Genomic DNA, 20,817 nt, shown 5'->3' on the forward strand with positions numbered 1-20,817 from the left:
GTATTTCATTTGTATTTCATTTTTTTGTTGATACATGTCAGACATAAAGAGGTGAGCTATTAGACATGATGAGACATAAAGAGGTGAGCTCATAGACATAAAGAGGTTTGCACATCCTTTGAAAATGTAGAACCACGACACCACAACAGCGATCACGATCATGTTTGGGTGAAAAGGGTGGATCATGCACCAAATAAGCCCAAATCCTGCTGGCTTGTGAGCTGCATTGGACTTACATGCTAGGCCTCAAATCCAACTTCATGCGGTTTAATGTTATGTGGAGAGGGCAAATAGGTATGTTTAGAATTTTATAATTTAATTAAGGGACAAGAGAAGATGATTCGTTTACATTCAATCATGTCTGATGTTAGTAATCTAGCTATAGCTATCGGATAGAAGCTTCAAGTTCGATCTAGATAGTCATTTGTACTACGAAGTTAAGTTTCTATTCAGACAATATAATCTCTGCTTGCCGGGTTCTAATAACCAAGAAAAAAAACTTTGTATTTTTCCTCGAACTCTAGAAGATACTGGTTGATGGCAGTGTTTCTGCTGAGATATGAACATGTGTAACGAAGGAGATGGTGCTGCAATCATGAAATGCTTGCTTAGTTTCTTTTTTTTTTAAAAAAAACATGAACTTTAAGCTTCTCCCAGATGCTGCTGGTTCATCCTCGGGCTGTCGCACACGCTGCTGCTGCTGCGCCTGCACCTCGTCGTTGCAGGCTCCGGCAGCATGAGCTTGATCTCCCTCACCCCTAAAACGGACGGAACGGTAGATTAATAACAAGATGACTGACGAGGCATGCTTGTTTCTCCGCCCGCCGGGAACAAACGCACCGTACCTTGGAGTCTCGACACGCGCTGGACGACCCTGCTGATGCATCTGCCGCAGTAGCCCAGCCCGGCGATCCTGACCTCCGCCGCCCACCCGGCCGCCGCCTGCTGTGTGGTCAGCCGGCAACCCCCGGCGGATGCAAATAAATAAAAGGCCATCCTTTTTATTTATAGCACCAGAAGAATCCTGCTCGAGAATCGAAATCTTGGACGCGGATCGGACCGACCTGTTCTTGCGCCTGCGGCCTCCCGGCGATTTCGTCGTCCTCCGGCTGCTGCCGCGCCGCCGCGACCGGCCTCACCTGCGCGGCCGTTGATCTCCCTCGCGCTCGCACTAGTTGGTGCTCACGTGGCGTTCCCGCCGCCGCGGCGCTCCGACGCCCTTGGGTGCCGCTCCTCCTGCCGTCCCTGACGACCGTGACGGGCCTCCTCGTCCTGACCTGGACGCTCGTCGCCACCGCCGCCGCGTCCGCCGCCCCGGTGACCGTAACCCGGCCCGCCTCCACGTCCACCGCGACCTTCTCCACCCCTGCACGACGGACGGAACGAGCCCGATGAGAAGATAGATACTAGGTAGCATAGGATCGGGCAGCAATTCTCCGGCGCTAAGAATCATATATCGACCTGGGATGTCCATTACGACGCGCTCGATCTTCGCGGCGCAGGACGCGCAGTGCAGGTGCATCTTCAGGACGATGTACATGTGCGGCGCGTCGTCCTCCTCCTCGTCCGAGCCGGCGACGAGAGGGGCGGCGCCGAGGACGGCGGCGGCGGTCGTCGACTTCCGGCAGCTGCGGAAGGGGATGATTATCATGTCCTTGATCCGCCGCATCCTTGATCCGCCTACTTGCGCCTGCGGCTGAGCCTGACCGATGGACGTTTTTGTTTCCAAATAAAAATGGGATTAATTTCCTTCCGAAAATGGGATTCTTTTGTGTGAAAACATTCCTAATAAAAATGGGATTTCCTTCCTGCGCGTAAACTGCGCAGCCGCCGCTAGCGTGATTCGTAGATCTCCGACACGGTTTCGGTCGCCTGCATCTTCAATTCAGGCCGATCATCCGATCCAAATATATATGCGTGGCACACCTTGCAGTACGTTGGTCGTACGGACTCGGCGCGTTCAACGACGGCGGGGACGAGTGCCCTACGGCCACTTGTGCTCCGCACTTCGTGTTGCTGCAAATGCGATGACTGACTTTGACCTTGATTGGTTGACCATTCCTAGCTAGTACTTTTTTTAGTACACTACAACGCAGACGCTCACAACACGTACGCACACTCACCCCTATGAACACACGTACGCAAATCCTATCCCTATGAGCACCTCCGAAGGACTGGACCGGCAGATCTGGGAATTCTCGAAGTCACCATTGGCGCCTCGTTGTCGACGGGAACGTCGCTTACCACTTAACGCATAATACCGGAAAATTCTGGAATAAATCCAGGAAATTACGAGCACCCGTGCCAAATCGAGGACTTGAACCTAGATGGGTAGATTCCACCACAAGGGACCTAACCAACTGATCGCAAGGATAACTATCTTGGGCGGTATTGCAAAAAGCAAATCAGTAAGTGATATCTCAGAAAAAAAAGTAAATTGAATTTTCTGTAATTTATGATATCTCAGAAAAAAAAGTAAATTGATTTTTCTGTAATTTATGTAAGGATCAATGTAAACTTATTCGCCGAGTAATTTTGTAAATCCAACGAGCAAATTGTAACGGTTCAAACCCAAATTATGGTATTTATTTATTATATCCTAACTTTGTAAGCAAACATCTTCAATTTTTTTTAAAAAAAAACTCATAATGGGCGCGGCATATCTTAACTAGTCGAACTATGATTAGGGGTGGTAAAGGACCCAAAATATTGAACTAGAAAGGGCCGGGTCCTAAAAGGGTTGTGCTCTAATCTTATATACTACAAAAATCTGTTGATCCATGACGATTAAATTTCATCACAGATCATTAAAAAATCATCATAAAACAGTATCTATGACGATCTCAAATTGCGTCATGTATTGAGCGTCACAGATCACACCTCGTGACGTTCTTTAAAAAATCGTCACGGATTGCTTGATCCATGACGTTTTGAAATTGTTATGGAATGTCCCCGGGCCCTCGAAACCCAACCCAAGCCTATTTTTTATGACAAAAATAAACGTTACGGATTCAACTGACATGTCACACACTAATGACATGGAGGATGACGTGGCTGTTGACATGGCAATGACGTGGATTGCAATGATGACGTGTAAATTGACGTGGTCGATGACATGGCTGCTGACATGACAATGATGTGGAATGGTTGCCACATGAATGCTGGTATGGCAGCAAGCAAGTTGGTCAATTTGCATTGGGCCCATTTGCATATAGGCAGCCCATTAAAATACAATCCATTTTTCTAATCAATCAATTATCACATCTGCTCAAATCAAGATATAAACTAGCTCATATGTATATAGATAAATTCTGATCCAACATCTCATCACATACAACATCAAAGTTACATCATGTCAAAAATATATATATATATATCTCAGGTTTAAACTTAAGCACATTGAACAGATAGTTATTACACTCATGTGAAATCTTTGCATCCACTGGACCTTCTCATCCATAATCTGTAACCAAAATAAAAATATGCATCAGCACAAATATATTCTCGTCCATAATCTGCAAACAAAATAAAAATATACCTCAGCACAAATATATAGTACTCTATGCAGTCCTGTCTTGGATGAAAAAAAGAGCATGAACAAAACTATATATCAAATGTTCTTACTAACCACCAAGAATTAATATGTGAATTAGAAAGAGCTACAACTTAATAAAAGCAAAGAGCCACTAATAGCTACTAAGCTATTGTCACTTGCTAATAGGACTTCATGATCCACCAAAGAAAATAGTACTACAGACAAGAATTAAAAATATGTCCTATGACTCCAAATAAAATGAACCTGTTACTTGGAGCTAGCAGATCAACACTAGAAAACAACATTTCACAGGTTTAAGCATTCAATTAGGACATAACTGTTTAGAAATCTGCAATGGAAATCAAATTACATGGATTCAAAGTTTGAAACTGTAACTATTACACTGTTTTCAAATGTATCATGCAGAAGCAGAGATAGACGATCTGCTTTCAGGTATAGTAGTTAAGTAGAACCTCATGAAACATTCCATAAAAGCCGGGAGAGGCTCTCCGGTAGGTCGCGATGGAGCTCCGCTTCGCCGCCGCAGCATGCGCCACCGCCAATGTTCTTCTATTAAAAGGCATCAACAACAAAATTTTTGTGCAAGCATATTCTTCTGTTACCTTAATATAAATTTGGTTTATTACAGCATGACAACTATCACAGCTAATGTGTCTAAGAAAATGCGCAAAACAGCACAGGAAAGCTAAAATTTGAGTCCTCATCAGCTTTTTGCATCAAAGCACAACCACAAACTACTATAGCAAAAGAAGTGAATCATTTGCAGAGTAACCGAAGTAACCAAGTATATACCAAAATTATAGCACTATCCGATCCAAGACTGAGCAGATTGGACCCGTACGGTACCAACTCGCCGAAAGTTTGCAGAAAAATAAAAGCTTAGGAATAGGATGAAGTATAAAGAAAGGCTTGTAGGAGAATAAAGTAGGGTCTGCTGGGAACGGACCTGGGCGATGTCGACGAGGAATGCGGCGGCGGTCCAGAGGAGGGCCCAAGCGATAGAGCGTGAGCGTGCCGAGCCCCGTGCCGGGCACCGTAAGGATCACCAGGGCGTCCGACCCTAGAGGGGAAGGGGGTGAATATAGTCTCTAATTGCTTTTTATTCTAGGGCTCAATCTATTTGCATAAGATAAACATAACACGTCCTACACATGCTAGTTATGACTAAGGTTTATTTATGCTACTCTCTACTTACTCCTAAAAGACTTGCAACCTATAGCCAATCCTAATCAAACTAACTACGAAAGTAAAGGCATGCAAGATAGAGTAAATGCGGAAACGTAATACGGTAAGTAAAGAGGTGAGGGAGAGAATATACAAACTCCCGTGAAGACACAAAGACACACGATTTAACGTGGTTTGGTTAGGACACCAAGTCCCTCCCTACGTCCACGGCCACTTGTCCAACAAGAACAAGTGTGATGCCAAGTTTTTTCACTTGATCACCGTCTTGCTTTCGCCACCAAGGCTTCCGGCAAGAAAAAGGCTAAGTGGCGCCAAGTTACCAAGACAAGGCCACCGCCACCGTCTCTCAAAGCGTCACCAACGGCACCGTCTTCACTATTGGAGCTTCTCACCAAGAGGGGGTCTCCTTCCCCGCACAAAGTGTCGTTGCCTCTCCACACCAAATCGGAGGGTCACACGACGAGTACACGATTGCTTGCCACAGCAAGACTTTGCTCGAGGGAGCTCTCGCAAGAACTAATCCCTATACAAGTGCACAAGGCACTCTCTTAAAGCTTCTCACAAGCTAGATATGACACTAAGATTTGCTAGGATGGTTGGAGATGTTAGTTTGCTTGGGCAACACTTCCTTCAACTTTTCTGGCGTCCAACCATATACAGCAACCAGCCTTGGGGGATATATATAGCCCACACACCCCAAAAGAGCCGTTGGAAAAGTGGCTGACAAAAAACGCTATCACCGGTTAAACCGATGATCCACTTTGTGTCATCACCGGTTTAACTGGTGAGCACCTTTTTCCAACTAGACGTTATACTTCAACGGCTACCTTAATCAACCGACGTAATCAACCGGTGAATGCATCTTCATCGCCGGTTTAACCGGCGCATGTAACTGTCCCAGAGTTCCTGAAAACCAACTCTCTGGACAACTACACTATCGTAATTGACCGGTGTATCATCGGTTCAACCGATGTATGCATTTCCCTTGGTCTTCTTCTGCCGTTGCACCGATGTATTCAATATCTTCATCGTCGGTTCAACCGACGCAAAACCCTAGCCTCAGCTTCTGGGTTCATTGCACCGGTGAGTACAATTTGCTCATCATCGGTTTAACTGGTGATAGCAAAATGTCTATATCTTGTTTGTTTTGACTTGATTTCTTCACGATCTCTTCAATTCTTTGTCCTTTGGACCGAAGAGGTTTCAGGGCGCTGCCCTAAGACCCGCGAGGGGCGGCTCCCCCTCAACCCCCGTCCGCTAATCGGTTAGCGGAACCACCATAGGTGCGGCCCTTCGGGCCTAGCTATGCTTATCTTCTTTTTGTCATCACTTGAACCTAAAAGTCTGAGAATGGTCATCTTAACAATCATATTAGTTCAAGTGTTGTGTTGTCTATATCAATCACCAAAATATTATATTAAAATATGGCATGAGAGGTCATTTTCGCTACAGCAGCCCCACCTCCTGGTACAACGCAGGAAGCAGCGCCTTGTCGGCGCGCTCCATGATGGCCGCCAGGATAACCAGCACCAGTGTTAGCCTCATTTTTTTCCAAATTGAAGCGCAGATGTCTTTAGTCTATCTATCTATAGTATAAAGATAAAAAATAATTGAAAACATTTTTCACCCAAATCGGATCCACCGTACCCCTCACGCCGGACCCACCTGTCAGGCTTGAGGGAGGTGGGAGTTCCAAATTGAAGCGCAGATGTCTTTAGTCTATCTATCTATACTATAAAGATCGAAAATAATTGAAAACATTTTTCATCCAAATCGGGTCCACCGTACCCTTCACGCCGGACCCACCTGTCAGGCTTGAGGGAGGTGGGAGGGAGTAGAGACCTATAAAAATCACGAGTTAGAGAGCCTTTCCGCCAAAAAGTAATTTCTTTTATCACCGCTCGTCCGGCTTACCCGCCGGTCGTACCCACGGTACCCAACTCTGTATTTTTTTTTTGCTATAGACGCCCGTGGACTCCTCGCATGCGTCGGGGGAAGGGGTGCGGCACCCCGGGGACAAGACGCAGGCGGCGACCGCAAACTCCGCGTGCACGTCGAGAGGGAGGAGGGGCTTCGCCGGGAGACGGGACGCCACGCGCGAGTTGAGGGGAGGAGGCGCTGCACTGCGAGGATGAGACGGCGGCGGCCGCCGTGAGCTCCGCGCACGCACGAGAGAAGTGGCGCATCGCGAGCCCAAGTCCATGCAGCGCCCCGCGGACTCAGATCTGCAGCCGGTGAGCAGCTCGTCTCCTCGTCGGCGACCTCACCTAGGCCTGCAATGCAGCGGCCTCGTGCAATTGCAGTCCAATCCGTGCAGTTGTATTTCATTTCATTTTATTTCTTTTTAAGTGAGAGGGAGAGTGGATCCAATATGAATCACTTGATTTACCCATATAGAATCACGCGAATTGCATTGATTTGGCCTCGTCTAACAGCAAGACACGGTGGGGGCATAGACGATGGCGCAAGGCCTTGTGACAGCAGCACGCCTAACGGGAGCAGCTTGCTGCTATTGTGATTGGTCGGACGTCGGAGGAAGAAGTTAACCAGAGGTGCAAACATCTCGTGCGCTCAGAGACTGGGAGGGTGTTGGGCAAACTGGCCACACCCACGAGCCGTGAGGAAATTTTCTTTTCGCCATGTGTGCTTTGGGTGAGAAGAACAACACCGAGAAAAGAGATATATAGGAGAAGGCAGGGTCATCGCATCATGCCTCCACGCTGGCAATCCTCCGTGTCTTGCCATGTCAGTGAAAATAGCAAAAATAAATGTAGCTTCCTCTCTCTCCAGTGGTAAAATATACTCCCTCCGTCCCTTATTAATCGTCGTTCTAGCTACAGTACCATGTCCCTAATTAAGTGTCGCCGCCTGCCCTGCCAGACGTAGCTGCTGCATGCCTGCACCGAATCATGCGTCGGCCTCTTCTATTTTTTTTTAATTTCAAAATACTGTGCTGCATGTTTAAATGTGAAAAAGTGATGGTGACAACTGATATTTTAATATGTTGTGTGTGCCACCCCACGCATGCTTCTTCGCATCTCAGATACATCATTTAATGGCGTGACTCCGAATGCCTCGGCTGATAGACATAGGGATGTTAGGTCTTTTGTCTATTGTATTGGTTGCTGTGTCAGTTTTCTGACGACATTTAATTAGGTTCAGAGGGAGTAGCTGTTATTCTAAAATTTAATATACCAGAGATTAAGGGGGCGGCAATTCAGCTCAATACAGAGCAGGATAGCTCGGAATCGCTAAAGGATGGTCGATGGTACCTCGAACTGGTTGGTGTTGGACTGAGTTTCCAATATCAATTCCCTAACCAACCAAACAACAAATATTAGATACATTCAATATCAATACCAATTTCTAAGTTTACGTTCAAAAAATACCAATTTCTAAGTTTGAATGTCTACATCCAAACGGGGTGTTAGCTATTTTCTTATATAATTGCTAGATATGCTGACATATTTAGGAAGGGAAAAGTCATGATCTTTCTCAAGACACTGATCTTGATGACGTGATGTAGCCACTGAAGAAGGTGAGTCTTACTAATTGTTTATAGATGCAGTGCTCATCCATACTTATTTCAAGATAATGCTTTTTATTCCACAAATATTTTTTGTTCCACAATTATTTTACATAAATTATTGGCTACTGATTCTGTAGTTGCTTGTCTTGCAGGTTTAGTTTACTCAGTTACTTGAGTCTGAGCTCACTCTGCAAACATACTTGCAGTTTTAAGCTAAAATGTGTTGCTTGAGATAATGATATTTCAGTTTAATACCGCAATATGTCAACAGATATGCTACATAAAATTTCAGAAAAGGATATATGTTAGTGATGCAGAGAGACATTTTGGCTGCATGGTAGGCAGACAACATTTAAAGTCTCATATGTTGCTAGCTTGCTCTTTAGATTTAGGTATGTTTAATAGATTTTTGAAATATTAATTTTTAATAAATTTTTTAAATTACATGTGTGTCACACGTACACTTTACTAGTTAGTATATAAAGCCCAATACCAAAGCCCCTGAATCGTGAAGTTGTAGAAGTCGGTATGGCGTTGTAGTCTGGTCTTAGAGACTAAAGTCGAATGCCATACCCTCTTTTTACCATTTTTTTATTGTTATTTTTTTTGGTGAGCGGCTATTTGGTTTTTTTATCATCAATTTACTCTCCTAATCACAGATTCGCAGGCACTATGGGGAGGCTATGGGAGGTTTTTTTTTCTTCCATCACACGCATAACACTTTTCTTTTATTTGTTTTTTGATCGGTATTCTTTTTGTTCTTTTGCATTGACGTTTTTATTTTTTGATCGGTATTCTTTTTGTTCTTCTGTATTGACGTTTTTCTTAGCCGCAGCACATGTTATATGGAGTGGAGGTAGGGACCAATTATAGGAGAATGTTAAGCGTGCCCAAAAGTATTTTTTCTATGCAATAAAAATTCAAAAAATTAAGAAAAATTAAATTTAAACATGAATAAATTGAGAAGAATTCAGATAATAATTTTCTCATGGAAACAAAATATTATGTAGCAGCTTGGATGCATATGTGAGCTCAGTAACTTACATTGAAACGTGGGCTATGTTAACTATAACATATTTTTTTTATCATAGTTATGGTTTAAGCATTATATCAAATCCATGACAATTTCTATTTTCATTCTATGACGTTTTCAGAAGTTTGTCATAGAAACTGGGCCCAAATTTGAGCACATATGGGCTATCTACAAATTTGTGACGAAAATTTATAAATCATCATAGATCTTGTTTGTCTATGACGGTTTTTGTAAATGTCATCAAAAATTCGTCATGGATCAAAGGATTTCTTGTAATGATATAATTTTGAGCTAAAAAATTTAAGAGCCTTGATGGGCTGTGAAGAGGCCACTAGAGCCATGGCCCATTACCACCCCTAACCATAATTCTATTCTCTGGTTAGGTAGTCGAACAGTCACTCCATATATATGGCTAGACATATATAGATGATCAGTCGAACCTGTCATGCCGGCATCAACCGAGTACGTGATCGAATCATGCAACCTCATTGATCGTGCTCCACGGCTGCTTTATTTGGATGTTTTAAGTTGTTTCATAGCTCATCGAGCATTTGCTTTAATTTCCAAGCAATGGGACCAAAGTGAAAATTCGACTGCATGCTTTGGACGATGGATGTCTAATGCAAATCGATGTTTCCTGTGAAAGAAAAGTAAGATGCATGTCGTCTATGCATCAGCAGAACCATTATTGCAAAATTCGTGTGCTTGTAGCTGTGGTTGAAAGTGCAAACTTTAGCACAAATTCAACACATCGCCAACTCACAAGTAAAAGCTAGCAACTAATTTAACAGACGCAAATCATGTAGCGAAAATATATAACTCAAATAATTAAGAACACGTACGTGTACTTGAGAGATACATAGATAGCGACACTAACTGACGACGCCCTATATATAGCTAATAAAGCTCCTGCAAACGGTAAACCCTATTATCGTTGTCCGTGCTAGCAGCTATTTATTCGGCAGACCTCCTAGCTAATGCCACTGCTCCAACAGTGCCCTGCACGCTTCTTTCCCTAGTCTTCGTCGTCGTCGTCGTCCTGTGGAGGCGCCGACAAGTTAATGACGAACCACGAAGAGGGGTCCGGGACGGGCTGGTCCTCCCACCACGGCTCATCGATTCTGGCAGCCGGGAAGCACGTACCGTGCCCCTCCTCTTCGTCGTCGTCGTCCTCCTCCTCCTCCTCCTCCTCCTCGTCGGATGATAGCTCAATCTTGGGGTGCTGGCAGCTCATAATGGTGAGGTCCCGGTACGGGATCCTCAGCCTGCGCGTGAGTTTCTCGACGACCTCCTCGACGTCGGCACAGCCGGTCACCACCACCCGGTTGGTGTCCTCGTACACCTCCACTTTGTCAATCCCTGCGAACGACGATGACGGGAGGGTCAAATCGAGGCGCCCAGGAAATCGATAAAGCTAGCTAGCTAACACAGATGGAGGCTCGATCGACGGACGTACGTACCATCCACGTCATCGAGGGCCCAACTGATCTTCTCCTCGCCGGCGCTCACGTCCATGGAGATGATGATGACCGCCATCGCCGATGCCCCGTGCTACAGCTCCAAGCTCCGATGGTCGAACGACGGCCGTAACGATCGATCGATCTGCCGTTTGCGCATGTGTGGTATTTATACATGCAATGGGAGGGTTGGGTGGTCATGGCGCCCGGGAGGCCGCCGGGATGAGTTCATGGAAACCTTTCTCCTTTTCCTTTTGGGAACCCTTGTGCGCGCGTGAAAGGAAATGAACTGTCGGGAAAGGGAAAGCAAGCATGCCTCTATTCGGACAGATCCTACGCGGGGCAATTGGCAACCTCTGCGCCGCCATTGATCGCTCCAGGGATCTCCTTCCTTGTAGACGATCATCGCATTTTTCCAACGGGGTCTCATCGTGGCGTCTCAATCCTGAACTGTGTTTTACCTGCCATTTTTTGCAAATACGCTAGTAGATTCGATCGTATATCCGTGCTTCGCCTCTTCCCCCAATCGCGAGCCATTTTTCCTCGTAGACCGATAGCCAGGAGTTTGTGAAGCTTTGGAAGGATGGAGCCAATCAACGCTCAAGAATTGCATCCATCATCAGAGAAACTCGGGAACTTAGCTCTAGTTTTGTTAATTTTTCTGTAACTTTCACAAATCGTGCTCGTAACCGAGTAGCTCATGTTCTAGCTAAGCAAGTTTCAGGTGATAATAGGCTGGGTGAATGGCAGCCCCAACCTGTGTAGTTCACCTGTTAGCTTTAGATTGTAATCCCGAATGATCAATGAATGAAATCACCAAGTCGCAAAAAAAAGACTAGTTGCCACACATGTTATGCATGATTAGTATTCCCTCCGTCTTGAAATAGAAGGTACTGAAGGGTTCAAAATTTGTACATAAATATAAGACATTCTAGCATATTTTTAGAAACTAATTAAAATCAGCAAAATGACAAATCAAACAAGGTAGTGTTAAATAAAGGTATATGCTTCATTTTTTATCTTCTTAATTAATCTGTTATGAAAATTCTAGAATACCTTATATTATAGAATGGAAGGAGTAGGTGTTTTGGGGTGTCCCTACTCACACCAATGTGAGCCATCGGGAGGCACCTCTTGTAGAGCGGGTAGGTTGGGAGTGAGCACGACGAGCCCTAGGACTATAGCACCAGCTCTCCATTAACAATGTTTTCCAAAAAAATTCTCCAACAATGTTAGCGCTACACTGCCACGGAGGTATCGTTGCGCCTTTTTCTCTCTCGGATACACAGAAAAGCTGTGTACCTTTGTATTAAGAAAAAAATTAAACATTTAGAGTGCAATCTCAGCACGTAAATACTAATAAGGCCCTGTTTAGTTCCAAAAAAATTTCTACAGTATCCGTCACATCGAATCTTCGGACACATGTATGGGGCATTAAATATAGTTGATAAAATAATCAATTACACAGTCTAACTGATTACCACGAGATAAATCTTTTAAGCCTAATTAATTCATGATTGGACATTATTTGTCAAGTAACAATAAAATATGTTACATTACCAAAATCCAAATTTTTTTCACCAACTAAACACACCCTAAGTGCATTCCCACCTCTACTGACTATTAAAAAAAATGTAACAGCATATCGGAGTGGGAAGACATGCCCAAAAGAAAGTAGAGCTATTAAATACTCCTCCAGGGCTAATTTTTAGCCCCTTGCGCTGATCTGCAGTCCAATGACGGTGCTTAACAGTGATCCAAATTCCAAAGGAAACCAAAGGGATGGGGGTCGTCCTTATCTTCTCGCCCGTTCCCCATCTACATTACTGAAGCGGCGGTTCAAGGGCGACGCCGGTTTCTGGCTTCGATCGAATCGAGCGAATCGAAGTCCGGTATAGTTTTTAATTGCTTGTTTAGGGTTGTCTAGCTAGTAGCTTAGGTGTGCCGGTGAGATTGCCGGCGTCGGGACGGGCAGTCTGCAGGTTGCTGCGTCGCGGACTTCATGGCGGCTTCTTTTGCTCCCGATGGTCCTTCCTGGCCCATCGGTGAGGGTGCTTCTCCTCTGCTGTTGTGGGCTCGGCGGTCGTCGGGGGGGGGGGGAGTCTTCTTCTTCTCTGGTTTCGTCGACGGCAGCAATATGAGGTTAGTTCCCGGTGGCGCTTGTTTGGTGGGGGCGGTGCACCACCAGTGGAATAAAGTTCTCCAGGTCTTCCTCCACCTCATCGCCATGTACTTCGGTGGCGGCGGCGGATCTGTGAGAATCGAGCTGCTCGGCTCTGTTGCTCCGGCGGGAGCCTCAGAGGGAGTCGGCTCTTGTACAGGAGTTTGGGGTTGGCACCTGCTAGCCATTCCTTACCTCCATGCCGGTTTGGGGGGGGCGGTGGCAGTGTCGTCGGCTTTCCGGCGTGGAGGTTCCTCTATCGGGGATGGGGAGGACTGGATGCAGGGGACGAGGAAGATTGGCTGCTTGGCCAGCTCCGGCGTCGGAGAAGCGCGGGGTTCGTCCCCAACTGCGAACCACAACGATTATCAGGTATCGGTTCCATTTGAAGCCTTTGTGTGAGGGAAGCTTCTTCGGCTTGGGTTCTGTGCTTGCACCTTGGTGCTCCGGCGATCGTCTGGTCGACGGTTTGGTGAAGACGGCGGCACTTCCGGTGAGCACAGGGGATCCATGTGACCTTTGAAAGGAATCGGGTGCTCTAGGCTAAGAGGGGGAGGGGGTGAATTAGGCACTAATAAAAACTAAGACCTATGGCTCCAACTAGTTTGCACAAAACTTAAACTAAAACAAGGTATCTAGATGTGCAACTAGGTTGTTCTAGTGTGAAACCCCTATCCCAAAAGAGTTATGCACCCTATAGCCTTTCCTAACAAGAAACTACTCTATGAAAGTAAAGGCACAAAGGTTGCAAGTAATAAATGCGGAAGCTTAAAGAGCGGGATAGGAGATAGCAAACTCTTGACGCGGGTGTTTATCCCGTGGTTCGGTTAGCCACAAAGGCACACCTACATCCACGTTGTTGTAGCACTCACTAAGAGTATTGCTACTCGGCCACCAAGTCTCTTCCGTGAACACAATCACGGTCACCTTGACCCCGGGTTCCACTAAGGAGCTTTTCCACAAAGGATGGGGGTCTCCACGTCCCCCGCACAAAGATGTCGTCGCCGCTCCACACCAAGTCGGAGGGTCGATGACGTTGCCGGCGAGCTTCACGCTCCAAGGTGCCGGCGCACCAAGCTCTTGTTTTGGTTCACTAGAGAACCACAACACAAAGGCTCAAGACCTTGCAATCACACTCACTAAGAGCTAACCTTTACACAACACTCTCAAAGTGTGCTAAGGGCTAAGGATATGATCTTGATGCTCTTGTATGGCTTGGAGATGTTTTTGGTTGTGTGTGGGATGTCCAGCAACTCCAGCAAACTTCAAATGGCCGGGGTGAGGCGTATATATAGGCCACCAAGTCTTGTGGCCGTTGCTCCAACGGTCAGCTGAAAATCTACGTATCATCGGAAGAACCGATGCCTCTGGCTGAGGTAGCGTCGGTTCTTCTGGTCACTCATAACCCGAAGTAGCCGTTGAACTCCTGACAGCTGACGCAGTGATCACCGGTTGAACCGATGCTTTGTACCGATGCATCACCGGTTCATCCGGTGCTTAAGAATCTTCTCCTGGGCGCTGACGTCATTGCACCGACGCAATACTCCGATGCACCGTCGGTTGAACCGGTGCTGAAGAATCTTCTCCTGGGCTCTTGACATCGTCTCTGGAACATAGGACGCCCAATGCACCGATGCCCTTTTTTGACCCGTCGGTTCAACCGGTGCCTATAGACTGACTTGGCTTCGATTCCCTTTTGCACCAGAATTCCATAGCGTCGGTTCTTCCGACTACCATCGGATGCACCGATGCCCTTGGCGTCGGTTCTTCCGGTGCTACTGACTGAAGAGCTTTCAGGGTGCTGCCCTGAGACCCGCGAGGGGCGGCTCCCCCTCGACCCCCGTCCGCTAACCGGGTAGCGGAACCCCCGTAGGGGCGGCCCTCCGGGCCTTGCTACGCCTTTCTTCTCTTTCTATTTGTCATCACTTGAACCTAAAAGTCTGAGAATGGTCATCTTAATAATCATATTAGTCCAAGTGTTGTGTTGTCATTCGATCACCAAAATCACTTGAAATGGCATAAATGGTGCTATTTTCCTTACAACCTTCTTGTGTTTTGTTGTTTTTCTAGGGTCCTCTGTGTAGTTTGGTTGCAGTCTTTGTATCCTCCATATCCTCTACGGAGGCGTCTGTATTGGTATGTCTTCGTGGATGTTTTCCTTACCGTATAATACAGACATCTTTGCACAAAAAAAAGAAGAGTTTGACACGGAGAGACGCTCAGGATTTCCAATGCGCTCTGAACCACTGAGTTGGATGGCACCTTTGTGCAATGCTTGATAGGCAGAACTAGCAGTGTCCTGACACTTTCTTGGTCCATTTCCAAGCAAACTCCGTCCGACAGTCTATCCCACAAGCAGAACAGGGCAGTGTATTGTTGCCCAGTTGACGATGAACGCATCCCTCTGGCACGGAGCACGGTGAAGCAGGGGGACCAATCACCGCCTTTGTAACAAGTCGACGAGATCAACATCTCGTCGGCAGATTTATTTATTTCCAATAGCAAAACACCAATCGTGTACACCGTATTAAAATTGCTCGCTCAATCAGCGAGGCATCCCCCCATGTCCTCTCCGTCAAGAATAAAATGTTCTCACAGTACAACTAAGCTCGACTAGTTCATATCGACCTCGGTGTCGTTGAGTCTACACCCCTTCGTCTCGAAGGGGAAGAATGAGACAGCCAGGCCGGTGAAGAAGACTACAAGCTCGAAGAGGAGGATTGCTGTCGTCTGATGGCAGCTGTGCACCATGGCCACCGCGACGAGCGGGCAGAGGATGCCCCCAATCCTGCCCACCGAGCTTGCGATACCGATGCCCATTGTTCTCACCACGGTCGGGTAGATCTGAACAATGAACCAAGGCAAGCCATCAAAATGTCAGCACAGGTACAGATTGATTATTAGTAACTCAGTATCACGAAGGGACGAGGAGAGTGATGTGATGTTTGTGGAAGAACCACACTGACCTCTGGAGCGTATATGTATACAATGGTGAAGCTGGCTGAAATACAGAGCCGGGCACCAAACAGGGAGATTCTCGTCAGCATATCCGTCCGGGAGAAGACTAATGGGAATAGGAAAACACAGCTAGTGAAGAGCATCGACGCCATTGAAAGCCTCCGGCCAAATCTATCCACGACCATGGCCGACATTAGTGACCCTGGGATCTCTGTTTCAATAAAACATGGTAGCATGGGTTATTTATGTGATCACGTACTTCTCAAGATCCTTACAATAAATCATAGTATGTACTGAAGAAACCAACCTGCAAAACTAGATATGAAAACGTTCTTGTATAGGCTTGCATTATTTGAATGTACTGATTCAGCCTCCTGTTTTGCACATATCCTATTTCCATTACTTAGCTCTGATGTCAGAAGAACAATCCCGTAATAGGAAAACGCATTTCCAAAGAAGGCCATCCACAGAAGTAGAGTTGCTCTGATCAATTTTGGGGAAAGTAGCTTGCCAACGGACTTGATACCTCCAAAATCGGAACCTTCATCTTTATCTATGCCGTCACTTACTTCAGCATCAGCCAGAAGTGTTGTGGACTCCGAAGATCCTGAAACTTCATCTAGCTCGATATTTTTGTCCAAAACAAGCTTGCCTGAAGGTAGCTGAACATTGTTTAGTCTTGCCATTTTCTCCAATACCTCCACGGCCTCAGTTGTTCTTCCTTTCATGCATAGGAACCTTGGTGACTCTGGCGTAATGGCATAAAATAGGAGCAGGAGGAAAGATGGAACAGATGATAATGCTAACAACCACCTCCAGCCAAACTTGGGCATAACCATCTGCCATTAGTATGGTGAAAAATTAGACATGGAAAAACATGGTGCTTCTAGTCCAATACATCAACTTTTTAATTCGCTCTGATTATGAGCATCAAAACCAGGACAGTATATTATAGATCTTCGTAAGCAAACAAGTAGAGTAAACTTCATAGAACTTATGAGTCTATGCCCTAATAACTAAAATTCCTTTCAAAAGTGATGTTCCAGACTGCTAACCTTCCTGAAATCTATTTTTTATGCCATGTACCTTTTCTTTCAATGAATCCCATAAGACCGGAACAGGCCAGTTAGCACTACAGGTTAAGTGATTGCACAAAAATCAGCACTATTACAGATTAATTGTTCCACATGATAATCAGTAACACACTATTAGCAGATCAACCGTTCGAAAGTGGTTCATAAATTTCTGTATAAGGTGAAGTATACAATAAGACTGATGTGTAGTATTTACTTCTGATTTTGCTGCCGGCACTACTATCGAATTTGAACAGCCTTCTCAGTTTCAAAGTATCAGGGGAAATCAGGAAAATATTATACCCATGCAAGAGATGCCTCGAAGATGGTCCCAACAGTCCAAAATGCCGAAAATATCACCATCCAAGTTCCTCTATTGGGTGCAGGAACAAACTCCAAGAACCAAGATCCGAGAACAGGTCCTCCTCCCAAACCAATACCAACTAAGAACCTCAGAAAAATTAATGACAGATAGTTAGGAGCAAAAGCACTCAAGAATCCAGCTCCACTTGTCACGATGGCAGTAAAGAGAAAGCCCTTCCTGTAAAATTCAAATAAAAAGAGTATAAGGGCTTGTATGACGCAGACAAGTAATTTAAAAGGCACAGCCTATTTTCCAAAGTATTTATTCTAGGATCTAGGAAGAAAAATGTACCATGGAGATCATTAATCATGATCATAAATATTGAGAGCTCGCTTTGGAAAGTAACACAGAAATGAACTTGGCTGCTAATTAATTCATGGCATTCATTCTCGCAATGATTCTGAGGTGGTTTTGCAAAGTAAATAGAAACGAACTTTTATATACATGGGACCTATTCTAGTTCCAAACATGACAATGTTATTAATAAGCTATAGTTAGGAAGTAGTAGCAACTAGCCAACAGAAACAAGATCAGGAACAAGTTTGGCAACTCCATGCTAAACATCAGCAAGGAAGGAATGGACTTGCACAATTTTGTGCAAAAAGGTACATGGCATCAGTAAAAGATTGGACCTGCCTCCTTCCATAGTTGTCTGAAACCACACCCCATGAGTAAGCTCCTATCAGCATTCCAACAAAAACAAAACTCGTAATCATGCTTTCCTGATGAGAAGTAAGCTTCCATTCTAGCTGTACCGATGGACCGACAAATGATAACAACATCATCTCCATCGCTTCGGCAATTAAGCCGATCCCAGCATAGGAAAAAATCAACACCTGGAACTTCCCAAAACCTGATGACAAGAGCGCGTCATCCACAGTATACGAAGCTGATTGCTCCTCCATCTGCAAAGTAACGACAACAGTTGTCAACCATAGAGCTTAGTAAATGTACAAATATAACCAGATTAGCCAGCTGAATCAATGAGTTATTTTTTTTCTTCTCTTCTTCTCTTTATTTGGTTTTCGTATGCAGGCCCACAGTAGCATTTCCTTGTTGATTCTATTTATCTAGTGGTGAATGTAACAAGAGCCAAAGCCAAAAGGTTCCCTGTGTCTACAAGTAATCATCGAAAAAGGCAAAAGACAACCATAACAGAACAGAACAGGGAAGCTTCCCCTATCACTCGCGACTAAGTTGGTTCGAGTAACACAACTTACAAAACCACAGGGGTAAACATACGCATCACACAACCAGGAGAGGCAACAGAGACCCCGAGAACATTCTAAAGCACTAGAGTCCCTGTACAGGTGTGCAAGCAAGGCAACTTCCGCATCGAATTGAAGGCCAACTAGAGCAAACAAGAAGGCACTGACGCCCCCACCCCACCCACGAAGGGCACCAAGCACGTCACAGTCTCACTTTGTATTTCCCTCGCTTTGCGCGTTCGTAAAGCAAAAAAAAAAACATCAGCTGGAGAGCGAAACAACCGACAGGAGCCACCGGAACCGCTGAATCTAAAGAGAGGAGGCTGGCGGGACGGGATCCTCACCATTTCGACAGCTCCCCTGCCGAATCAGAAGCTTATCTCGCAGCGATCCTCGGCGGGCGAGCCGGGAGCATCAGATTCGACCCTCCGCCCGCGTCCCCCACCTGAAGAATCCAGACAAGAAGCACCCACACGGGATCAGCCCACCGGAAGAACACGCGGGAGCAGCAAGCAGCACGGCCGAGTGCGCCACGAGAGGGGAACCTGGCAGGGACGAGGGAGGAGGGGGAGCGAATGCGCCCTCCTGGATCTGCGACCGCCGGATCCGGGCGGCGGCTGCGGCGGGGATCCGGGGGCACCAGGAACGAACGGAGGACCCCGAATCCGGGCGCGTGCGGGTGCAGCACTGCCGCTGCTGCGCGCAAATCCCTGCGCTTTTTTTGCCTGGGGGGATTTGGCTCCCTCCGGATGCCTTGGGATGCTCCGAAAGTCCGAGGATGGTGGGGGATGGGGTGGGGGGAGGAAGAGATGGAGCCCGCGGTTTGACCGGGAAGATGATGGTGTGGTGGAAAAGTCGACGGTCAGCGCGCCGGGGCTCGCGCCCATGTGGTGTTGGCCTCCTCATGCGGCTCGCACGTGGGGAGCTGATCCGTGCCTGCCTCGGAGCGTGTCACCGTGTGGAGCGCTAACGCCGTTGCTGCACGTGATGTGCGTATATGGTCGTAGGGATTGAGATTCAGTAAGTCACTGAAGCGGTGACTTACCACCCTTGATAGCCGTCCATTGTAAGATCAACGGCTGGATTTGGACGAACAGTATGTGTGCTACAGTATCAAACAGCACGTGTGGTGCAGTATTTTTGATACAGTAACATCCACAGTACTCTCATTACATTGATTTTTTTGTCTTCTTGCGCTAGTTACGCTGTGACTTGCCAGAGTCACTGAATCCGCGTCCTGGTCGTATGGCCTGTTGAGGCTCTTCTGCTGCAGTGCAGAACTGATATGGCAAAGATGATTCTGAATGTTGGCGTTGGAGTAAGTTTGGGGAAAGATTCTGTGTAGTTAAGGGCGGTGCGTTCAGGTCTTAATGGGCTATGTGTAGTTCAGGAGTAGATTGGACCCATACTTCATCAGTTGCTTTTTTTAAACTAAAACAGGAGCACTGACATGTTATTTAAGCAAGGAGAGAATGCAAGATCTTACAATAAGTTTGATTACATAAAAGATAGCCAAGCTCTCAGCTCGCACTTTATAAATTGTGGAAGGTGAGTATGAAAAGATACAGGCCATGGTAGTATGGCAATACCGTTTGGTTCGGTCGTATCGTGCTTCGGTTGATGGACTCTTGAGCTGGCATTGCAATGTTGTCGCCACTTATGCACACTGGCAAGCAGGAATGCCACGGGGCCACATATGCATGAGGCAAACGCTAGTGTGCCTCGATATTTCTCGGAGGCATATCGATGGAGGCGGAGTCGTCTAAGGAATTGAGAGAGGAGAAATCTGCTGCGAAAACATGAACGCAGGTGGCCGAATAATTTTTTGTCTTCTAGTAGGCATCGAAATAGAATTCAAAACAGGCATGCAGCTCACACAGAGAAATAGATGTACTGGAAAAAAAAGAAGAAGTATTGAAACAATTAAATAAATTAGGACCATAGCTAAAGTGGACCTCAGTAGCAAAAGTAAGCTAAAAGCAAAATAACACGAATAAGAAGCCCCAAAATAAAATCAATGCATAACAATAATACTCTGGGTACAAAGAACCTCTATTAAACTGAATATATTAACAGCAAAGGCAACGTACATCCAAATTTACCAAGATGACGGCTATTGCAGGCTAAAACTAAGCACAACAGTAACAAAGGTTTTATGACCAAGCACAGGCAATAGAACAAAATATGAACACCCAAAAAGAGCACACGTGCCGTTAGGCTAATAGCAACAGCCAAAGCAATGGTAAAATGAAAGGAAACAAACTGCATAGAATAAGCACACGACTGAAAATGA

General features: G+C 45.9%; 2 protein-coding genes across 3 annotated transcripts; both read right to left on the reverse strand.

The window, feature by feature from the left end:
• Positions 1-626: 626 nt before the first annotated feature.
• On the reverse strand, positions 627-1,675 carry LOC120648611 (heavy metal-associated isoprenylated plant protein 7-like). The gene is made up of 4 exons (XM_039925339.1): positions 1,462-1,675; positions 1,065-1,366; positions 846-942; positions 627-758 (listed from the first exon to the last, which is right to left on the reverse strand). Exons 1-4 carry the CDS (start codon positions 1,667-1,669, stop codon positions 643-645), a joined length of 723 nt encoding a protein of 240 aa, XP_039781273.1. The 5' UTR covers positions 1,670-1,675; the 3' UTR covers positions 627-642.
• Positions 1,676-15,366: 13,691 nt separating this feature from the next.
• LOC120650944 (organic cation/carnitine transporter 7-like) lies at positions 15,367-19,340 on the reverse strand. 2 transcript variants are annotated; one of them, XM_039928254.1, is made up of 7 exons: positions 19,070-19,340; positions 18,869-18,969; positions 17,953-18,221; positions 17,256-17,493; positions 16,187-16,718; positions 15,888-16,090; positions 15,367-15,765 (listed from the first exon to the last, which is right to left on the reverse strand). In XM_039928254.1, the coding sequence occupies exons 2-7, from the start codon at positions 18,869-18,871 to the stop codon at positions 15,535-15,537; spliced, it is 1,476 nt and encodes a 491-aa protein (XP_039784188.1). In that variant the 5' UTR covers positions 18,872-18,969; positions 19,070-19,340; the 3' UTR covers positions 15,367-15,534. The 2 variants fall into 2 exon arrangements, with proteins under 2 accessions (XP_039784188.1, XP_039784189.1); XM_039928255.1 differs by having other exon boundaries at positions 15,375-15,765; positions 17,949-18,221; positions 19,070-19,339.
• Positions 19,341-20,817: the final 1,477 nt, after the last annotated feature.

The sequence above is a fragment of the Panicum virgatum genome, chromosome 9K, assembly GCF_016808335.1.
Source record: "Panicum virgatum strain AP13 chromosome 9K, P.virgatum_v5, whole genome shotgun sequence".
Taxonomy (NCBI): Eukaryota; Viridiplantae; Streptophyta; class Magnoliopsida; order Poales; family Poaceae; genus Panicum; species Panicum virgatum.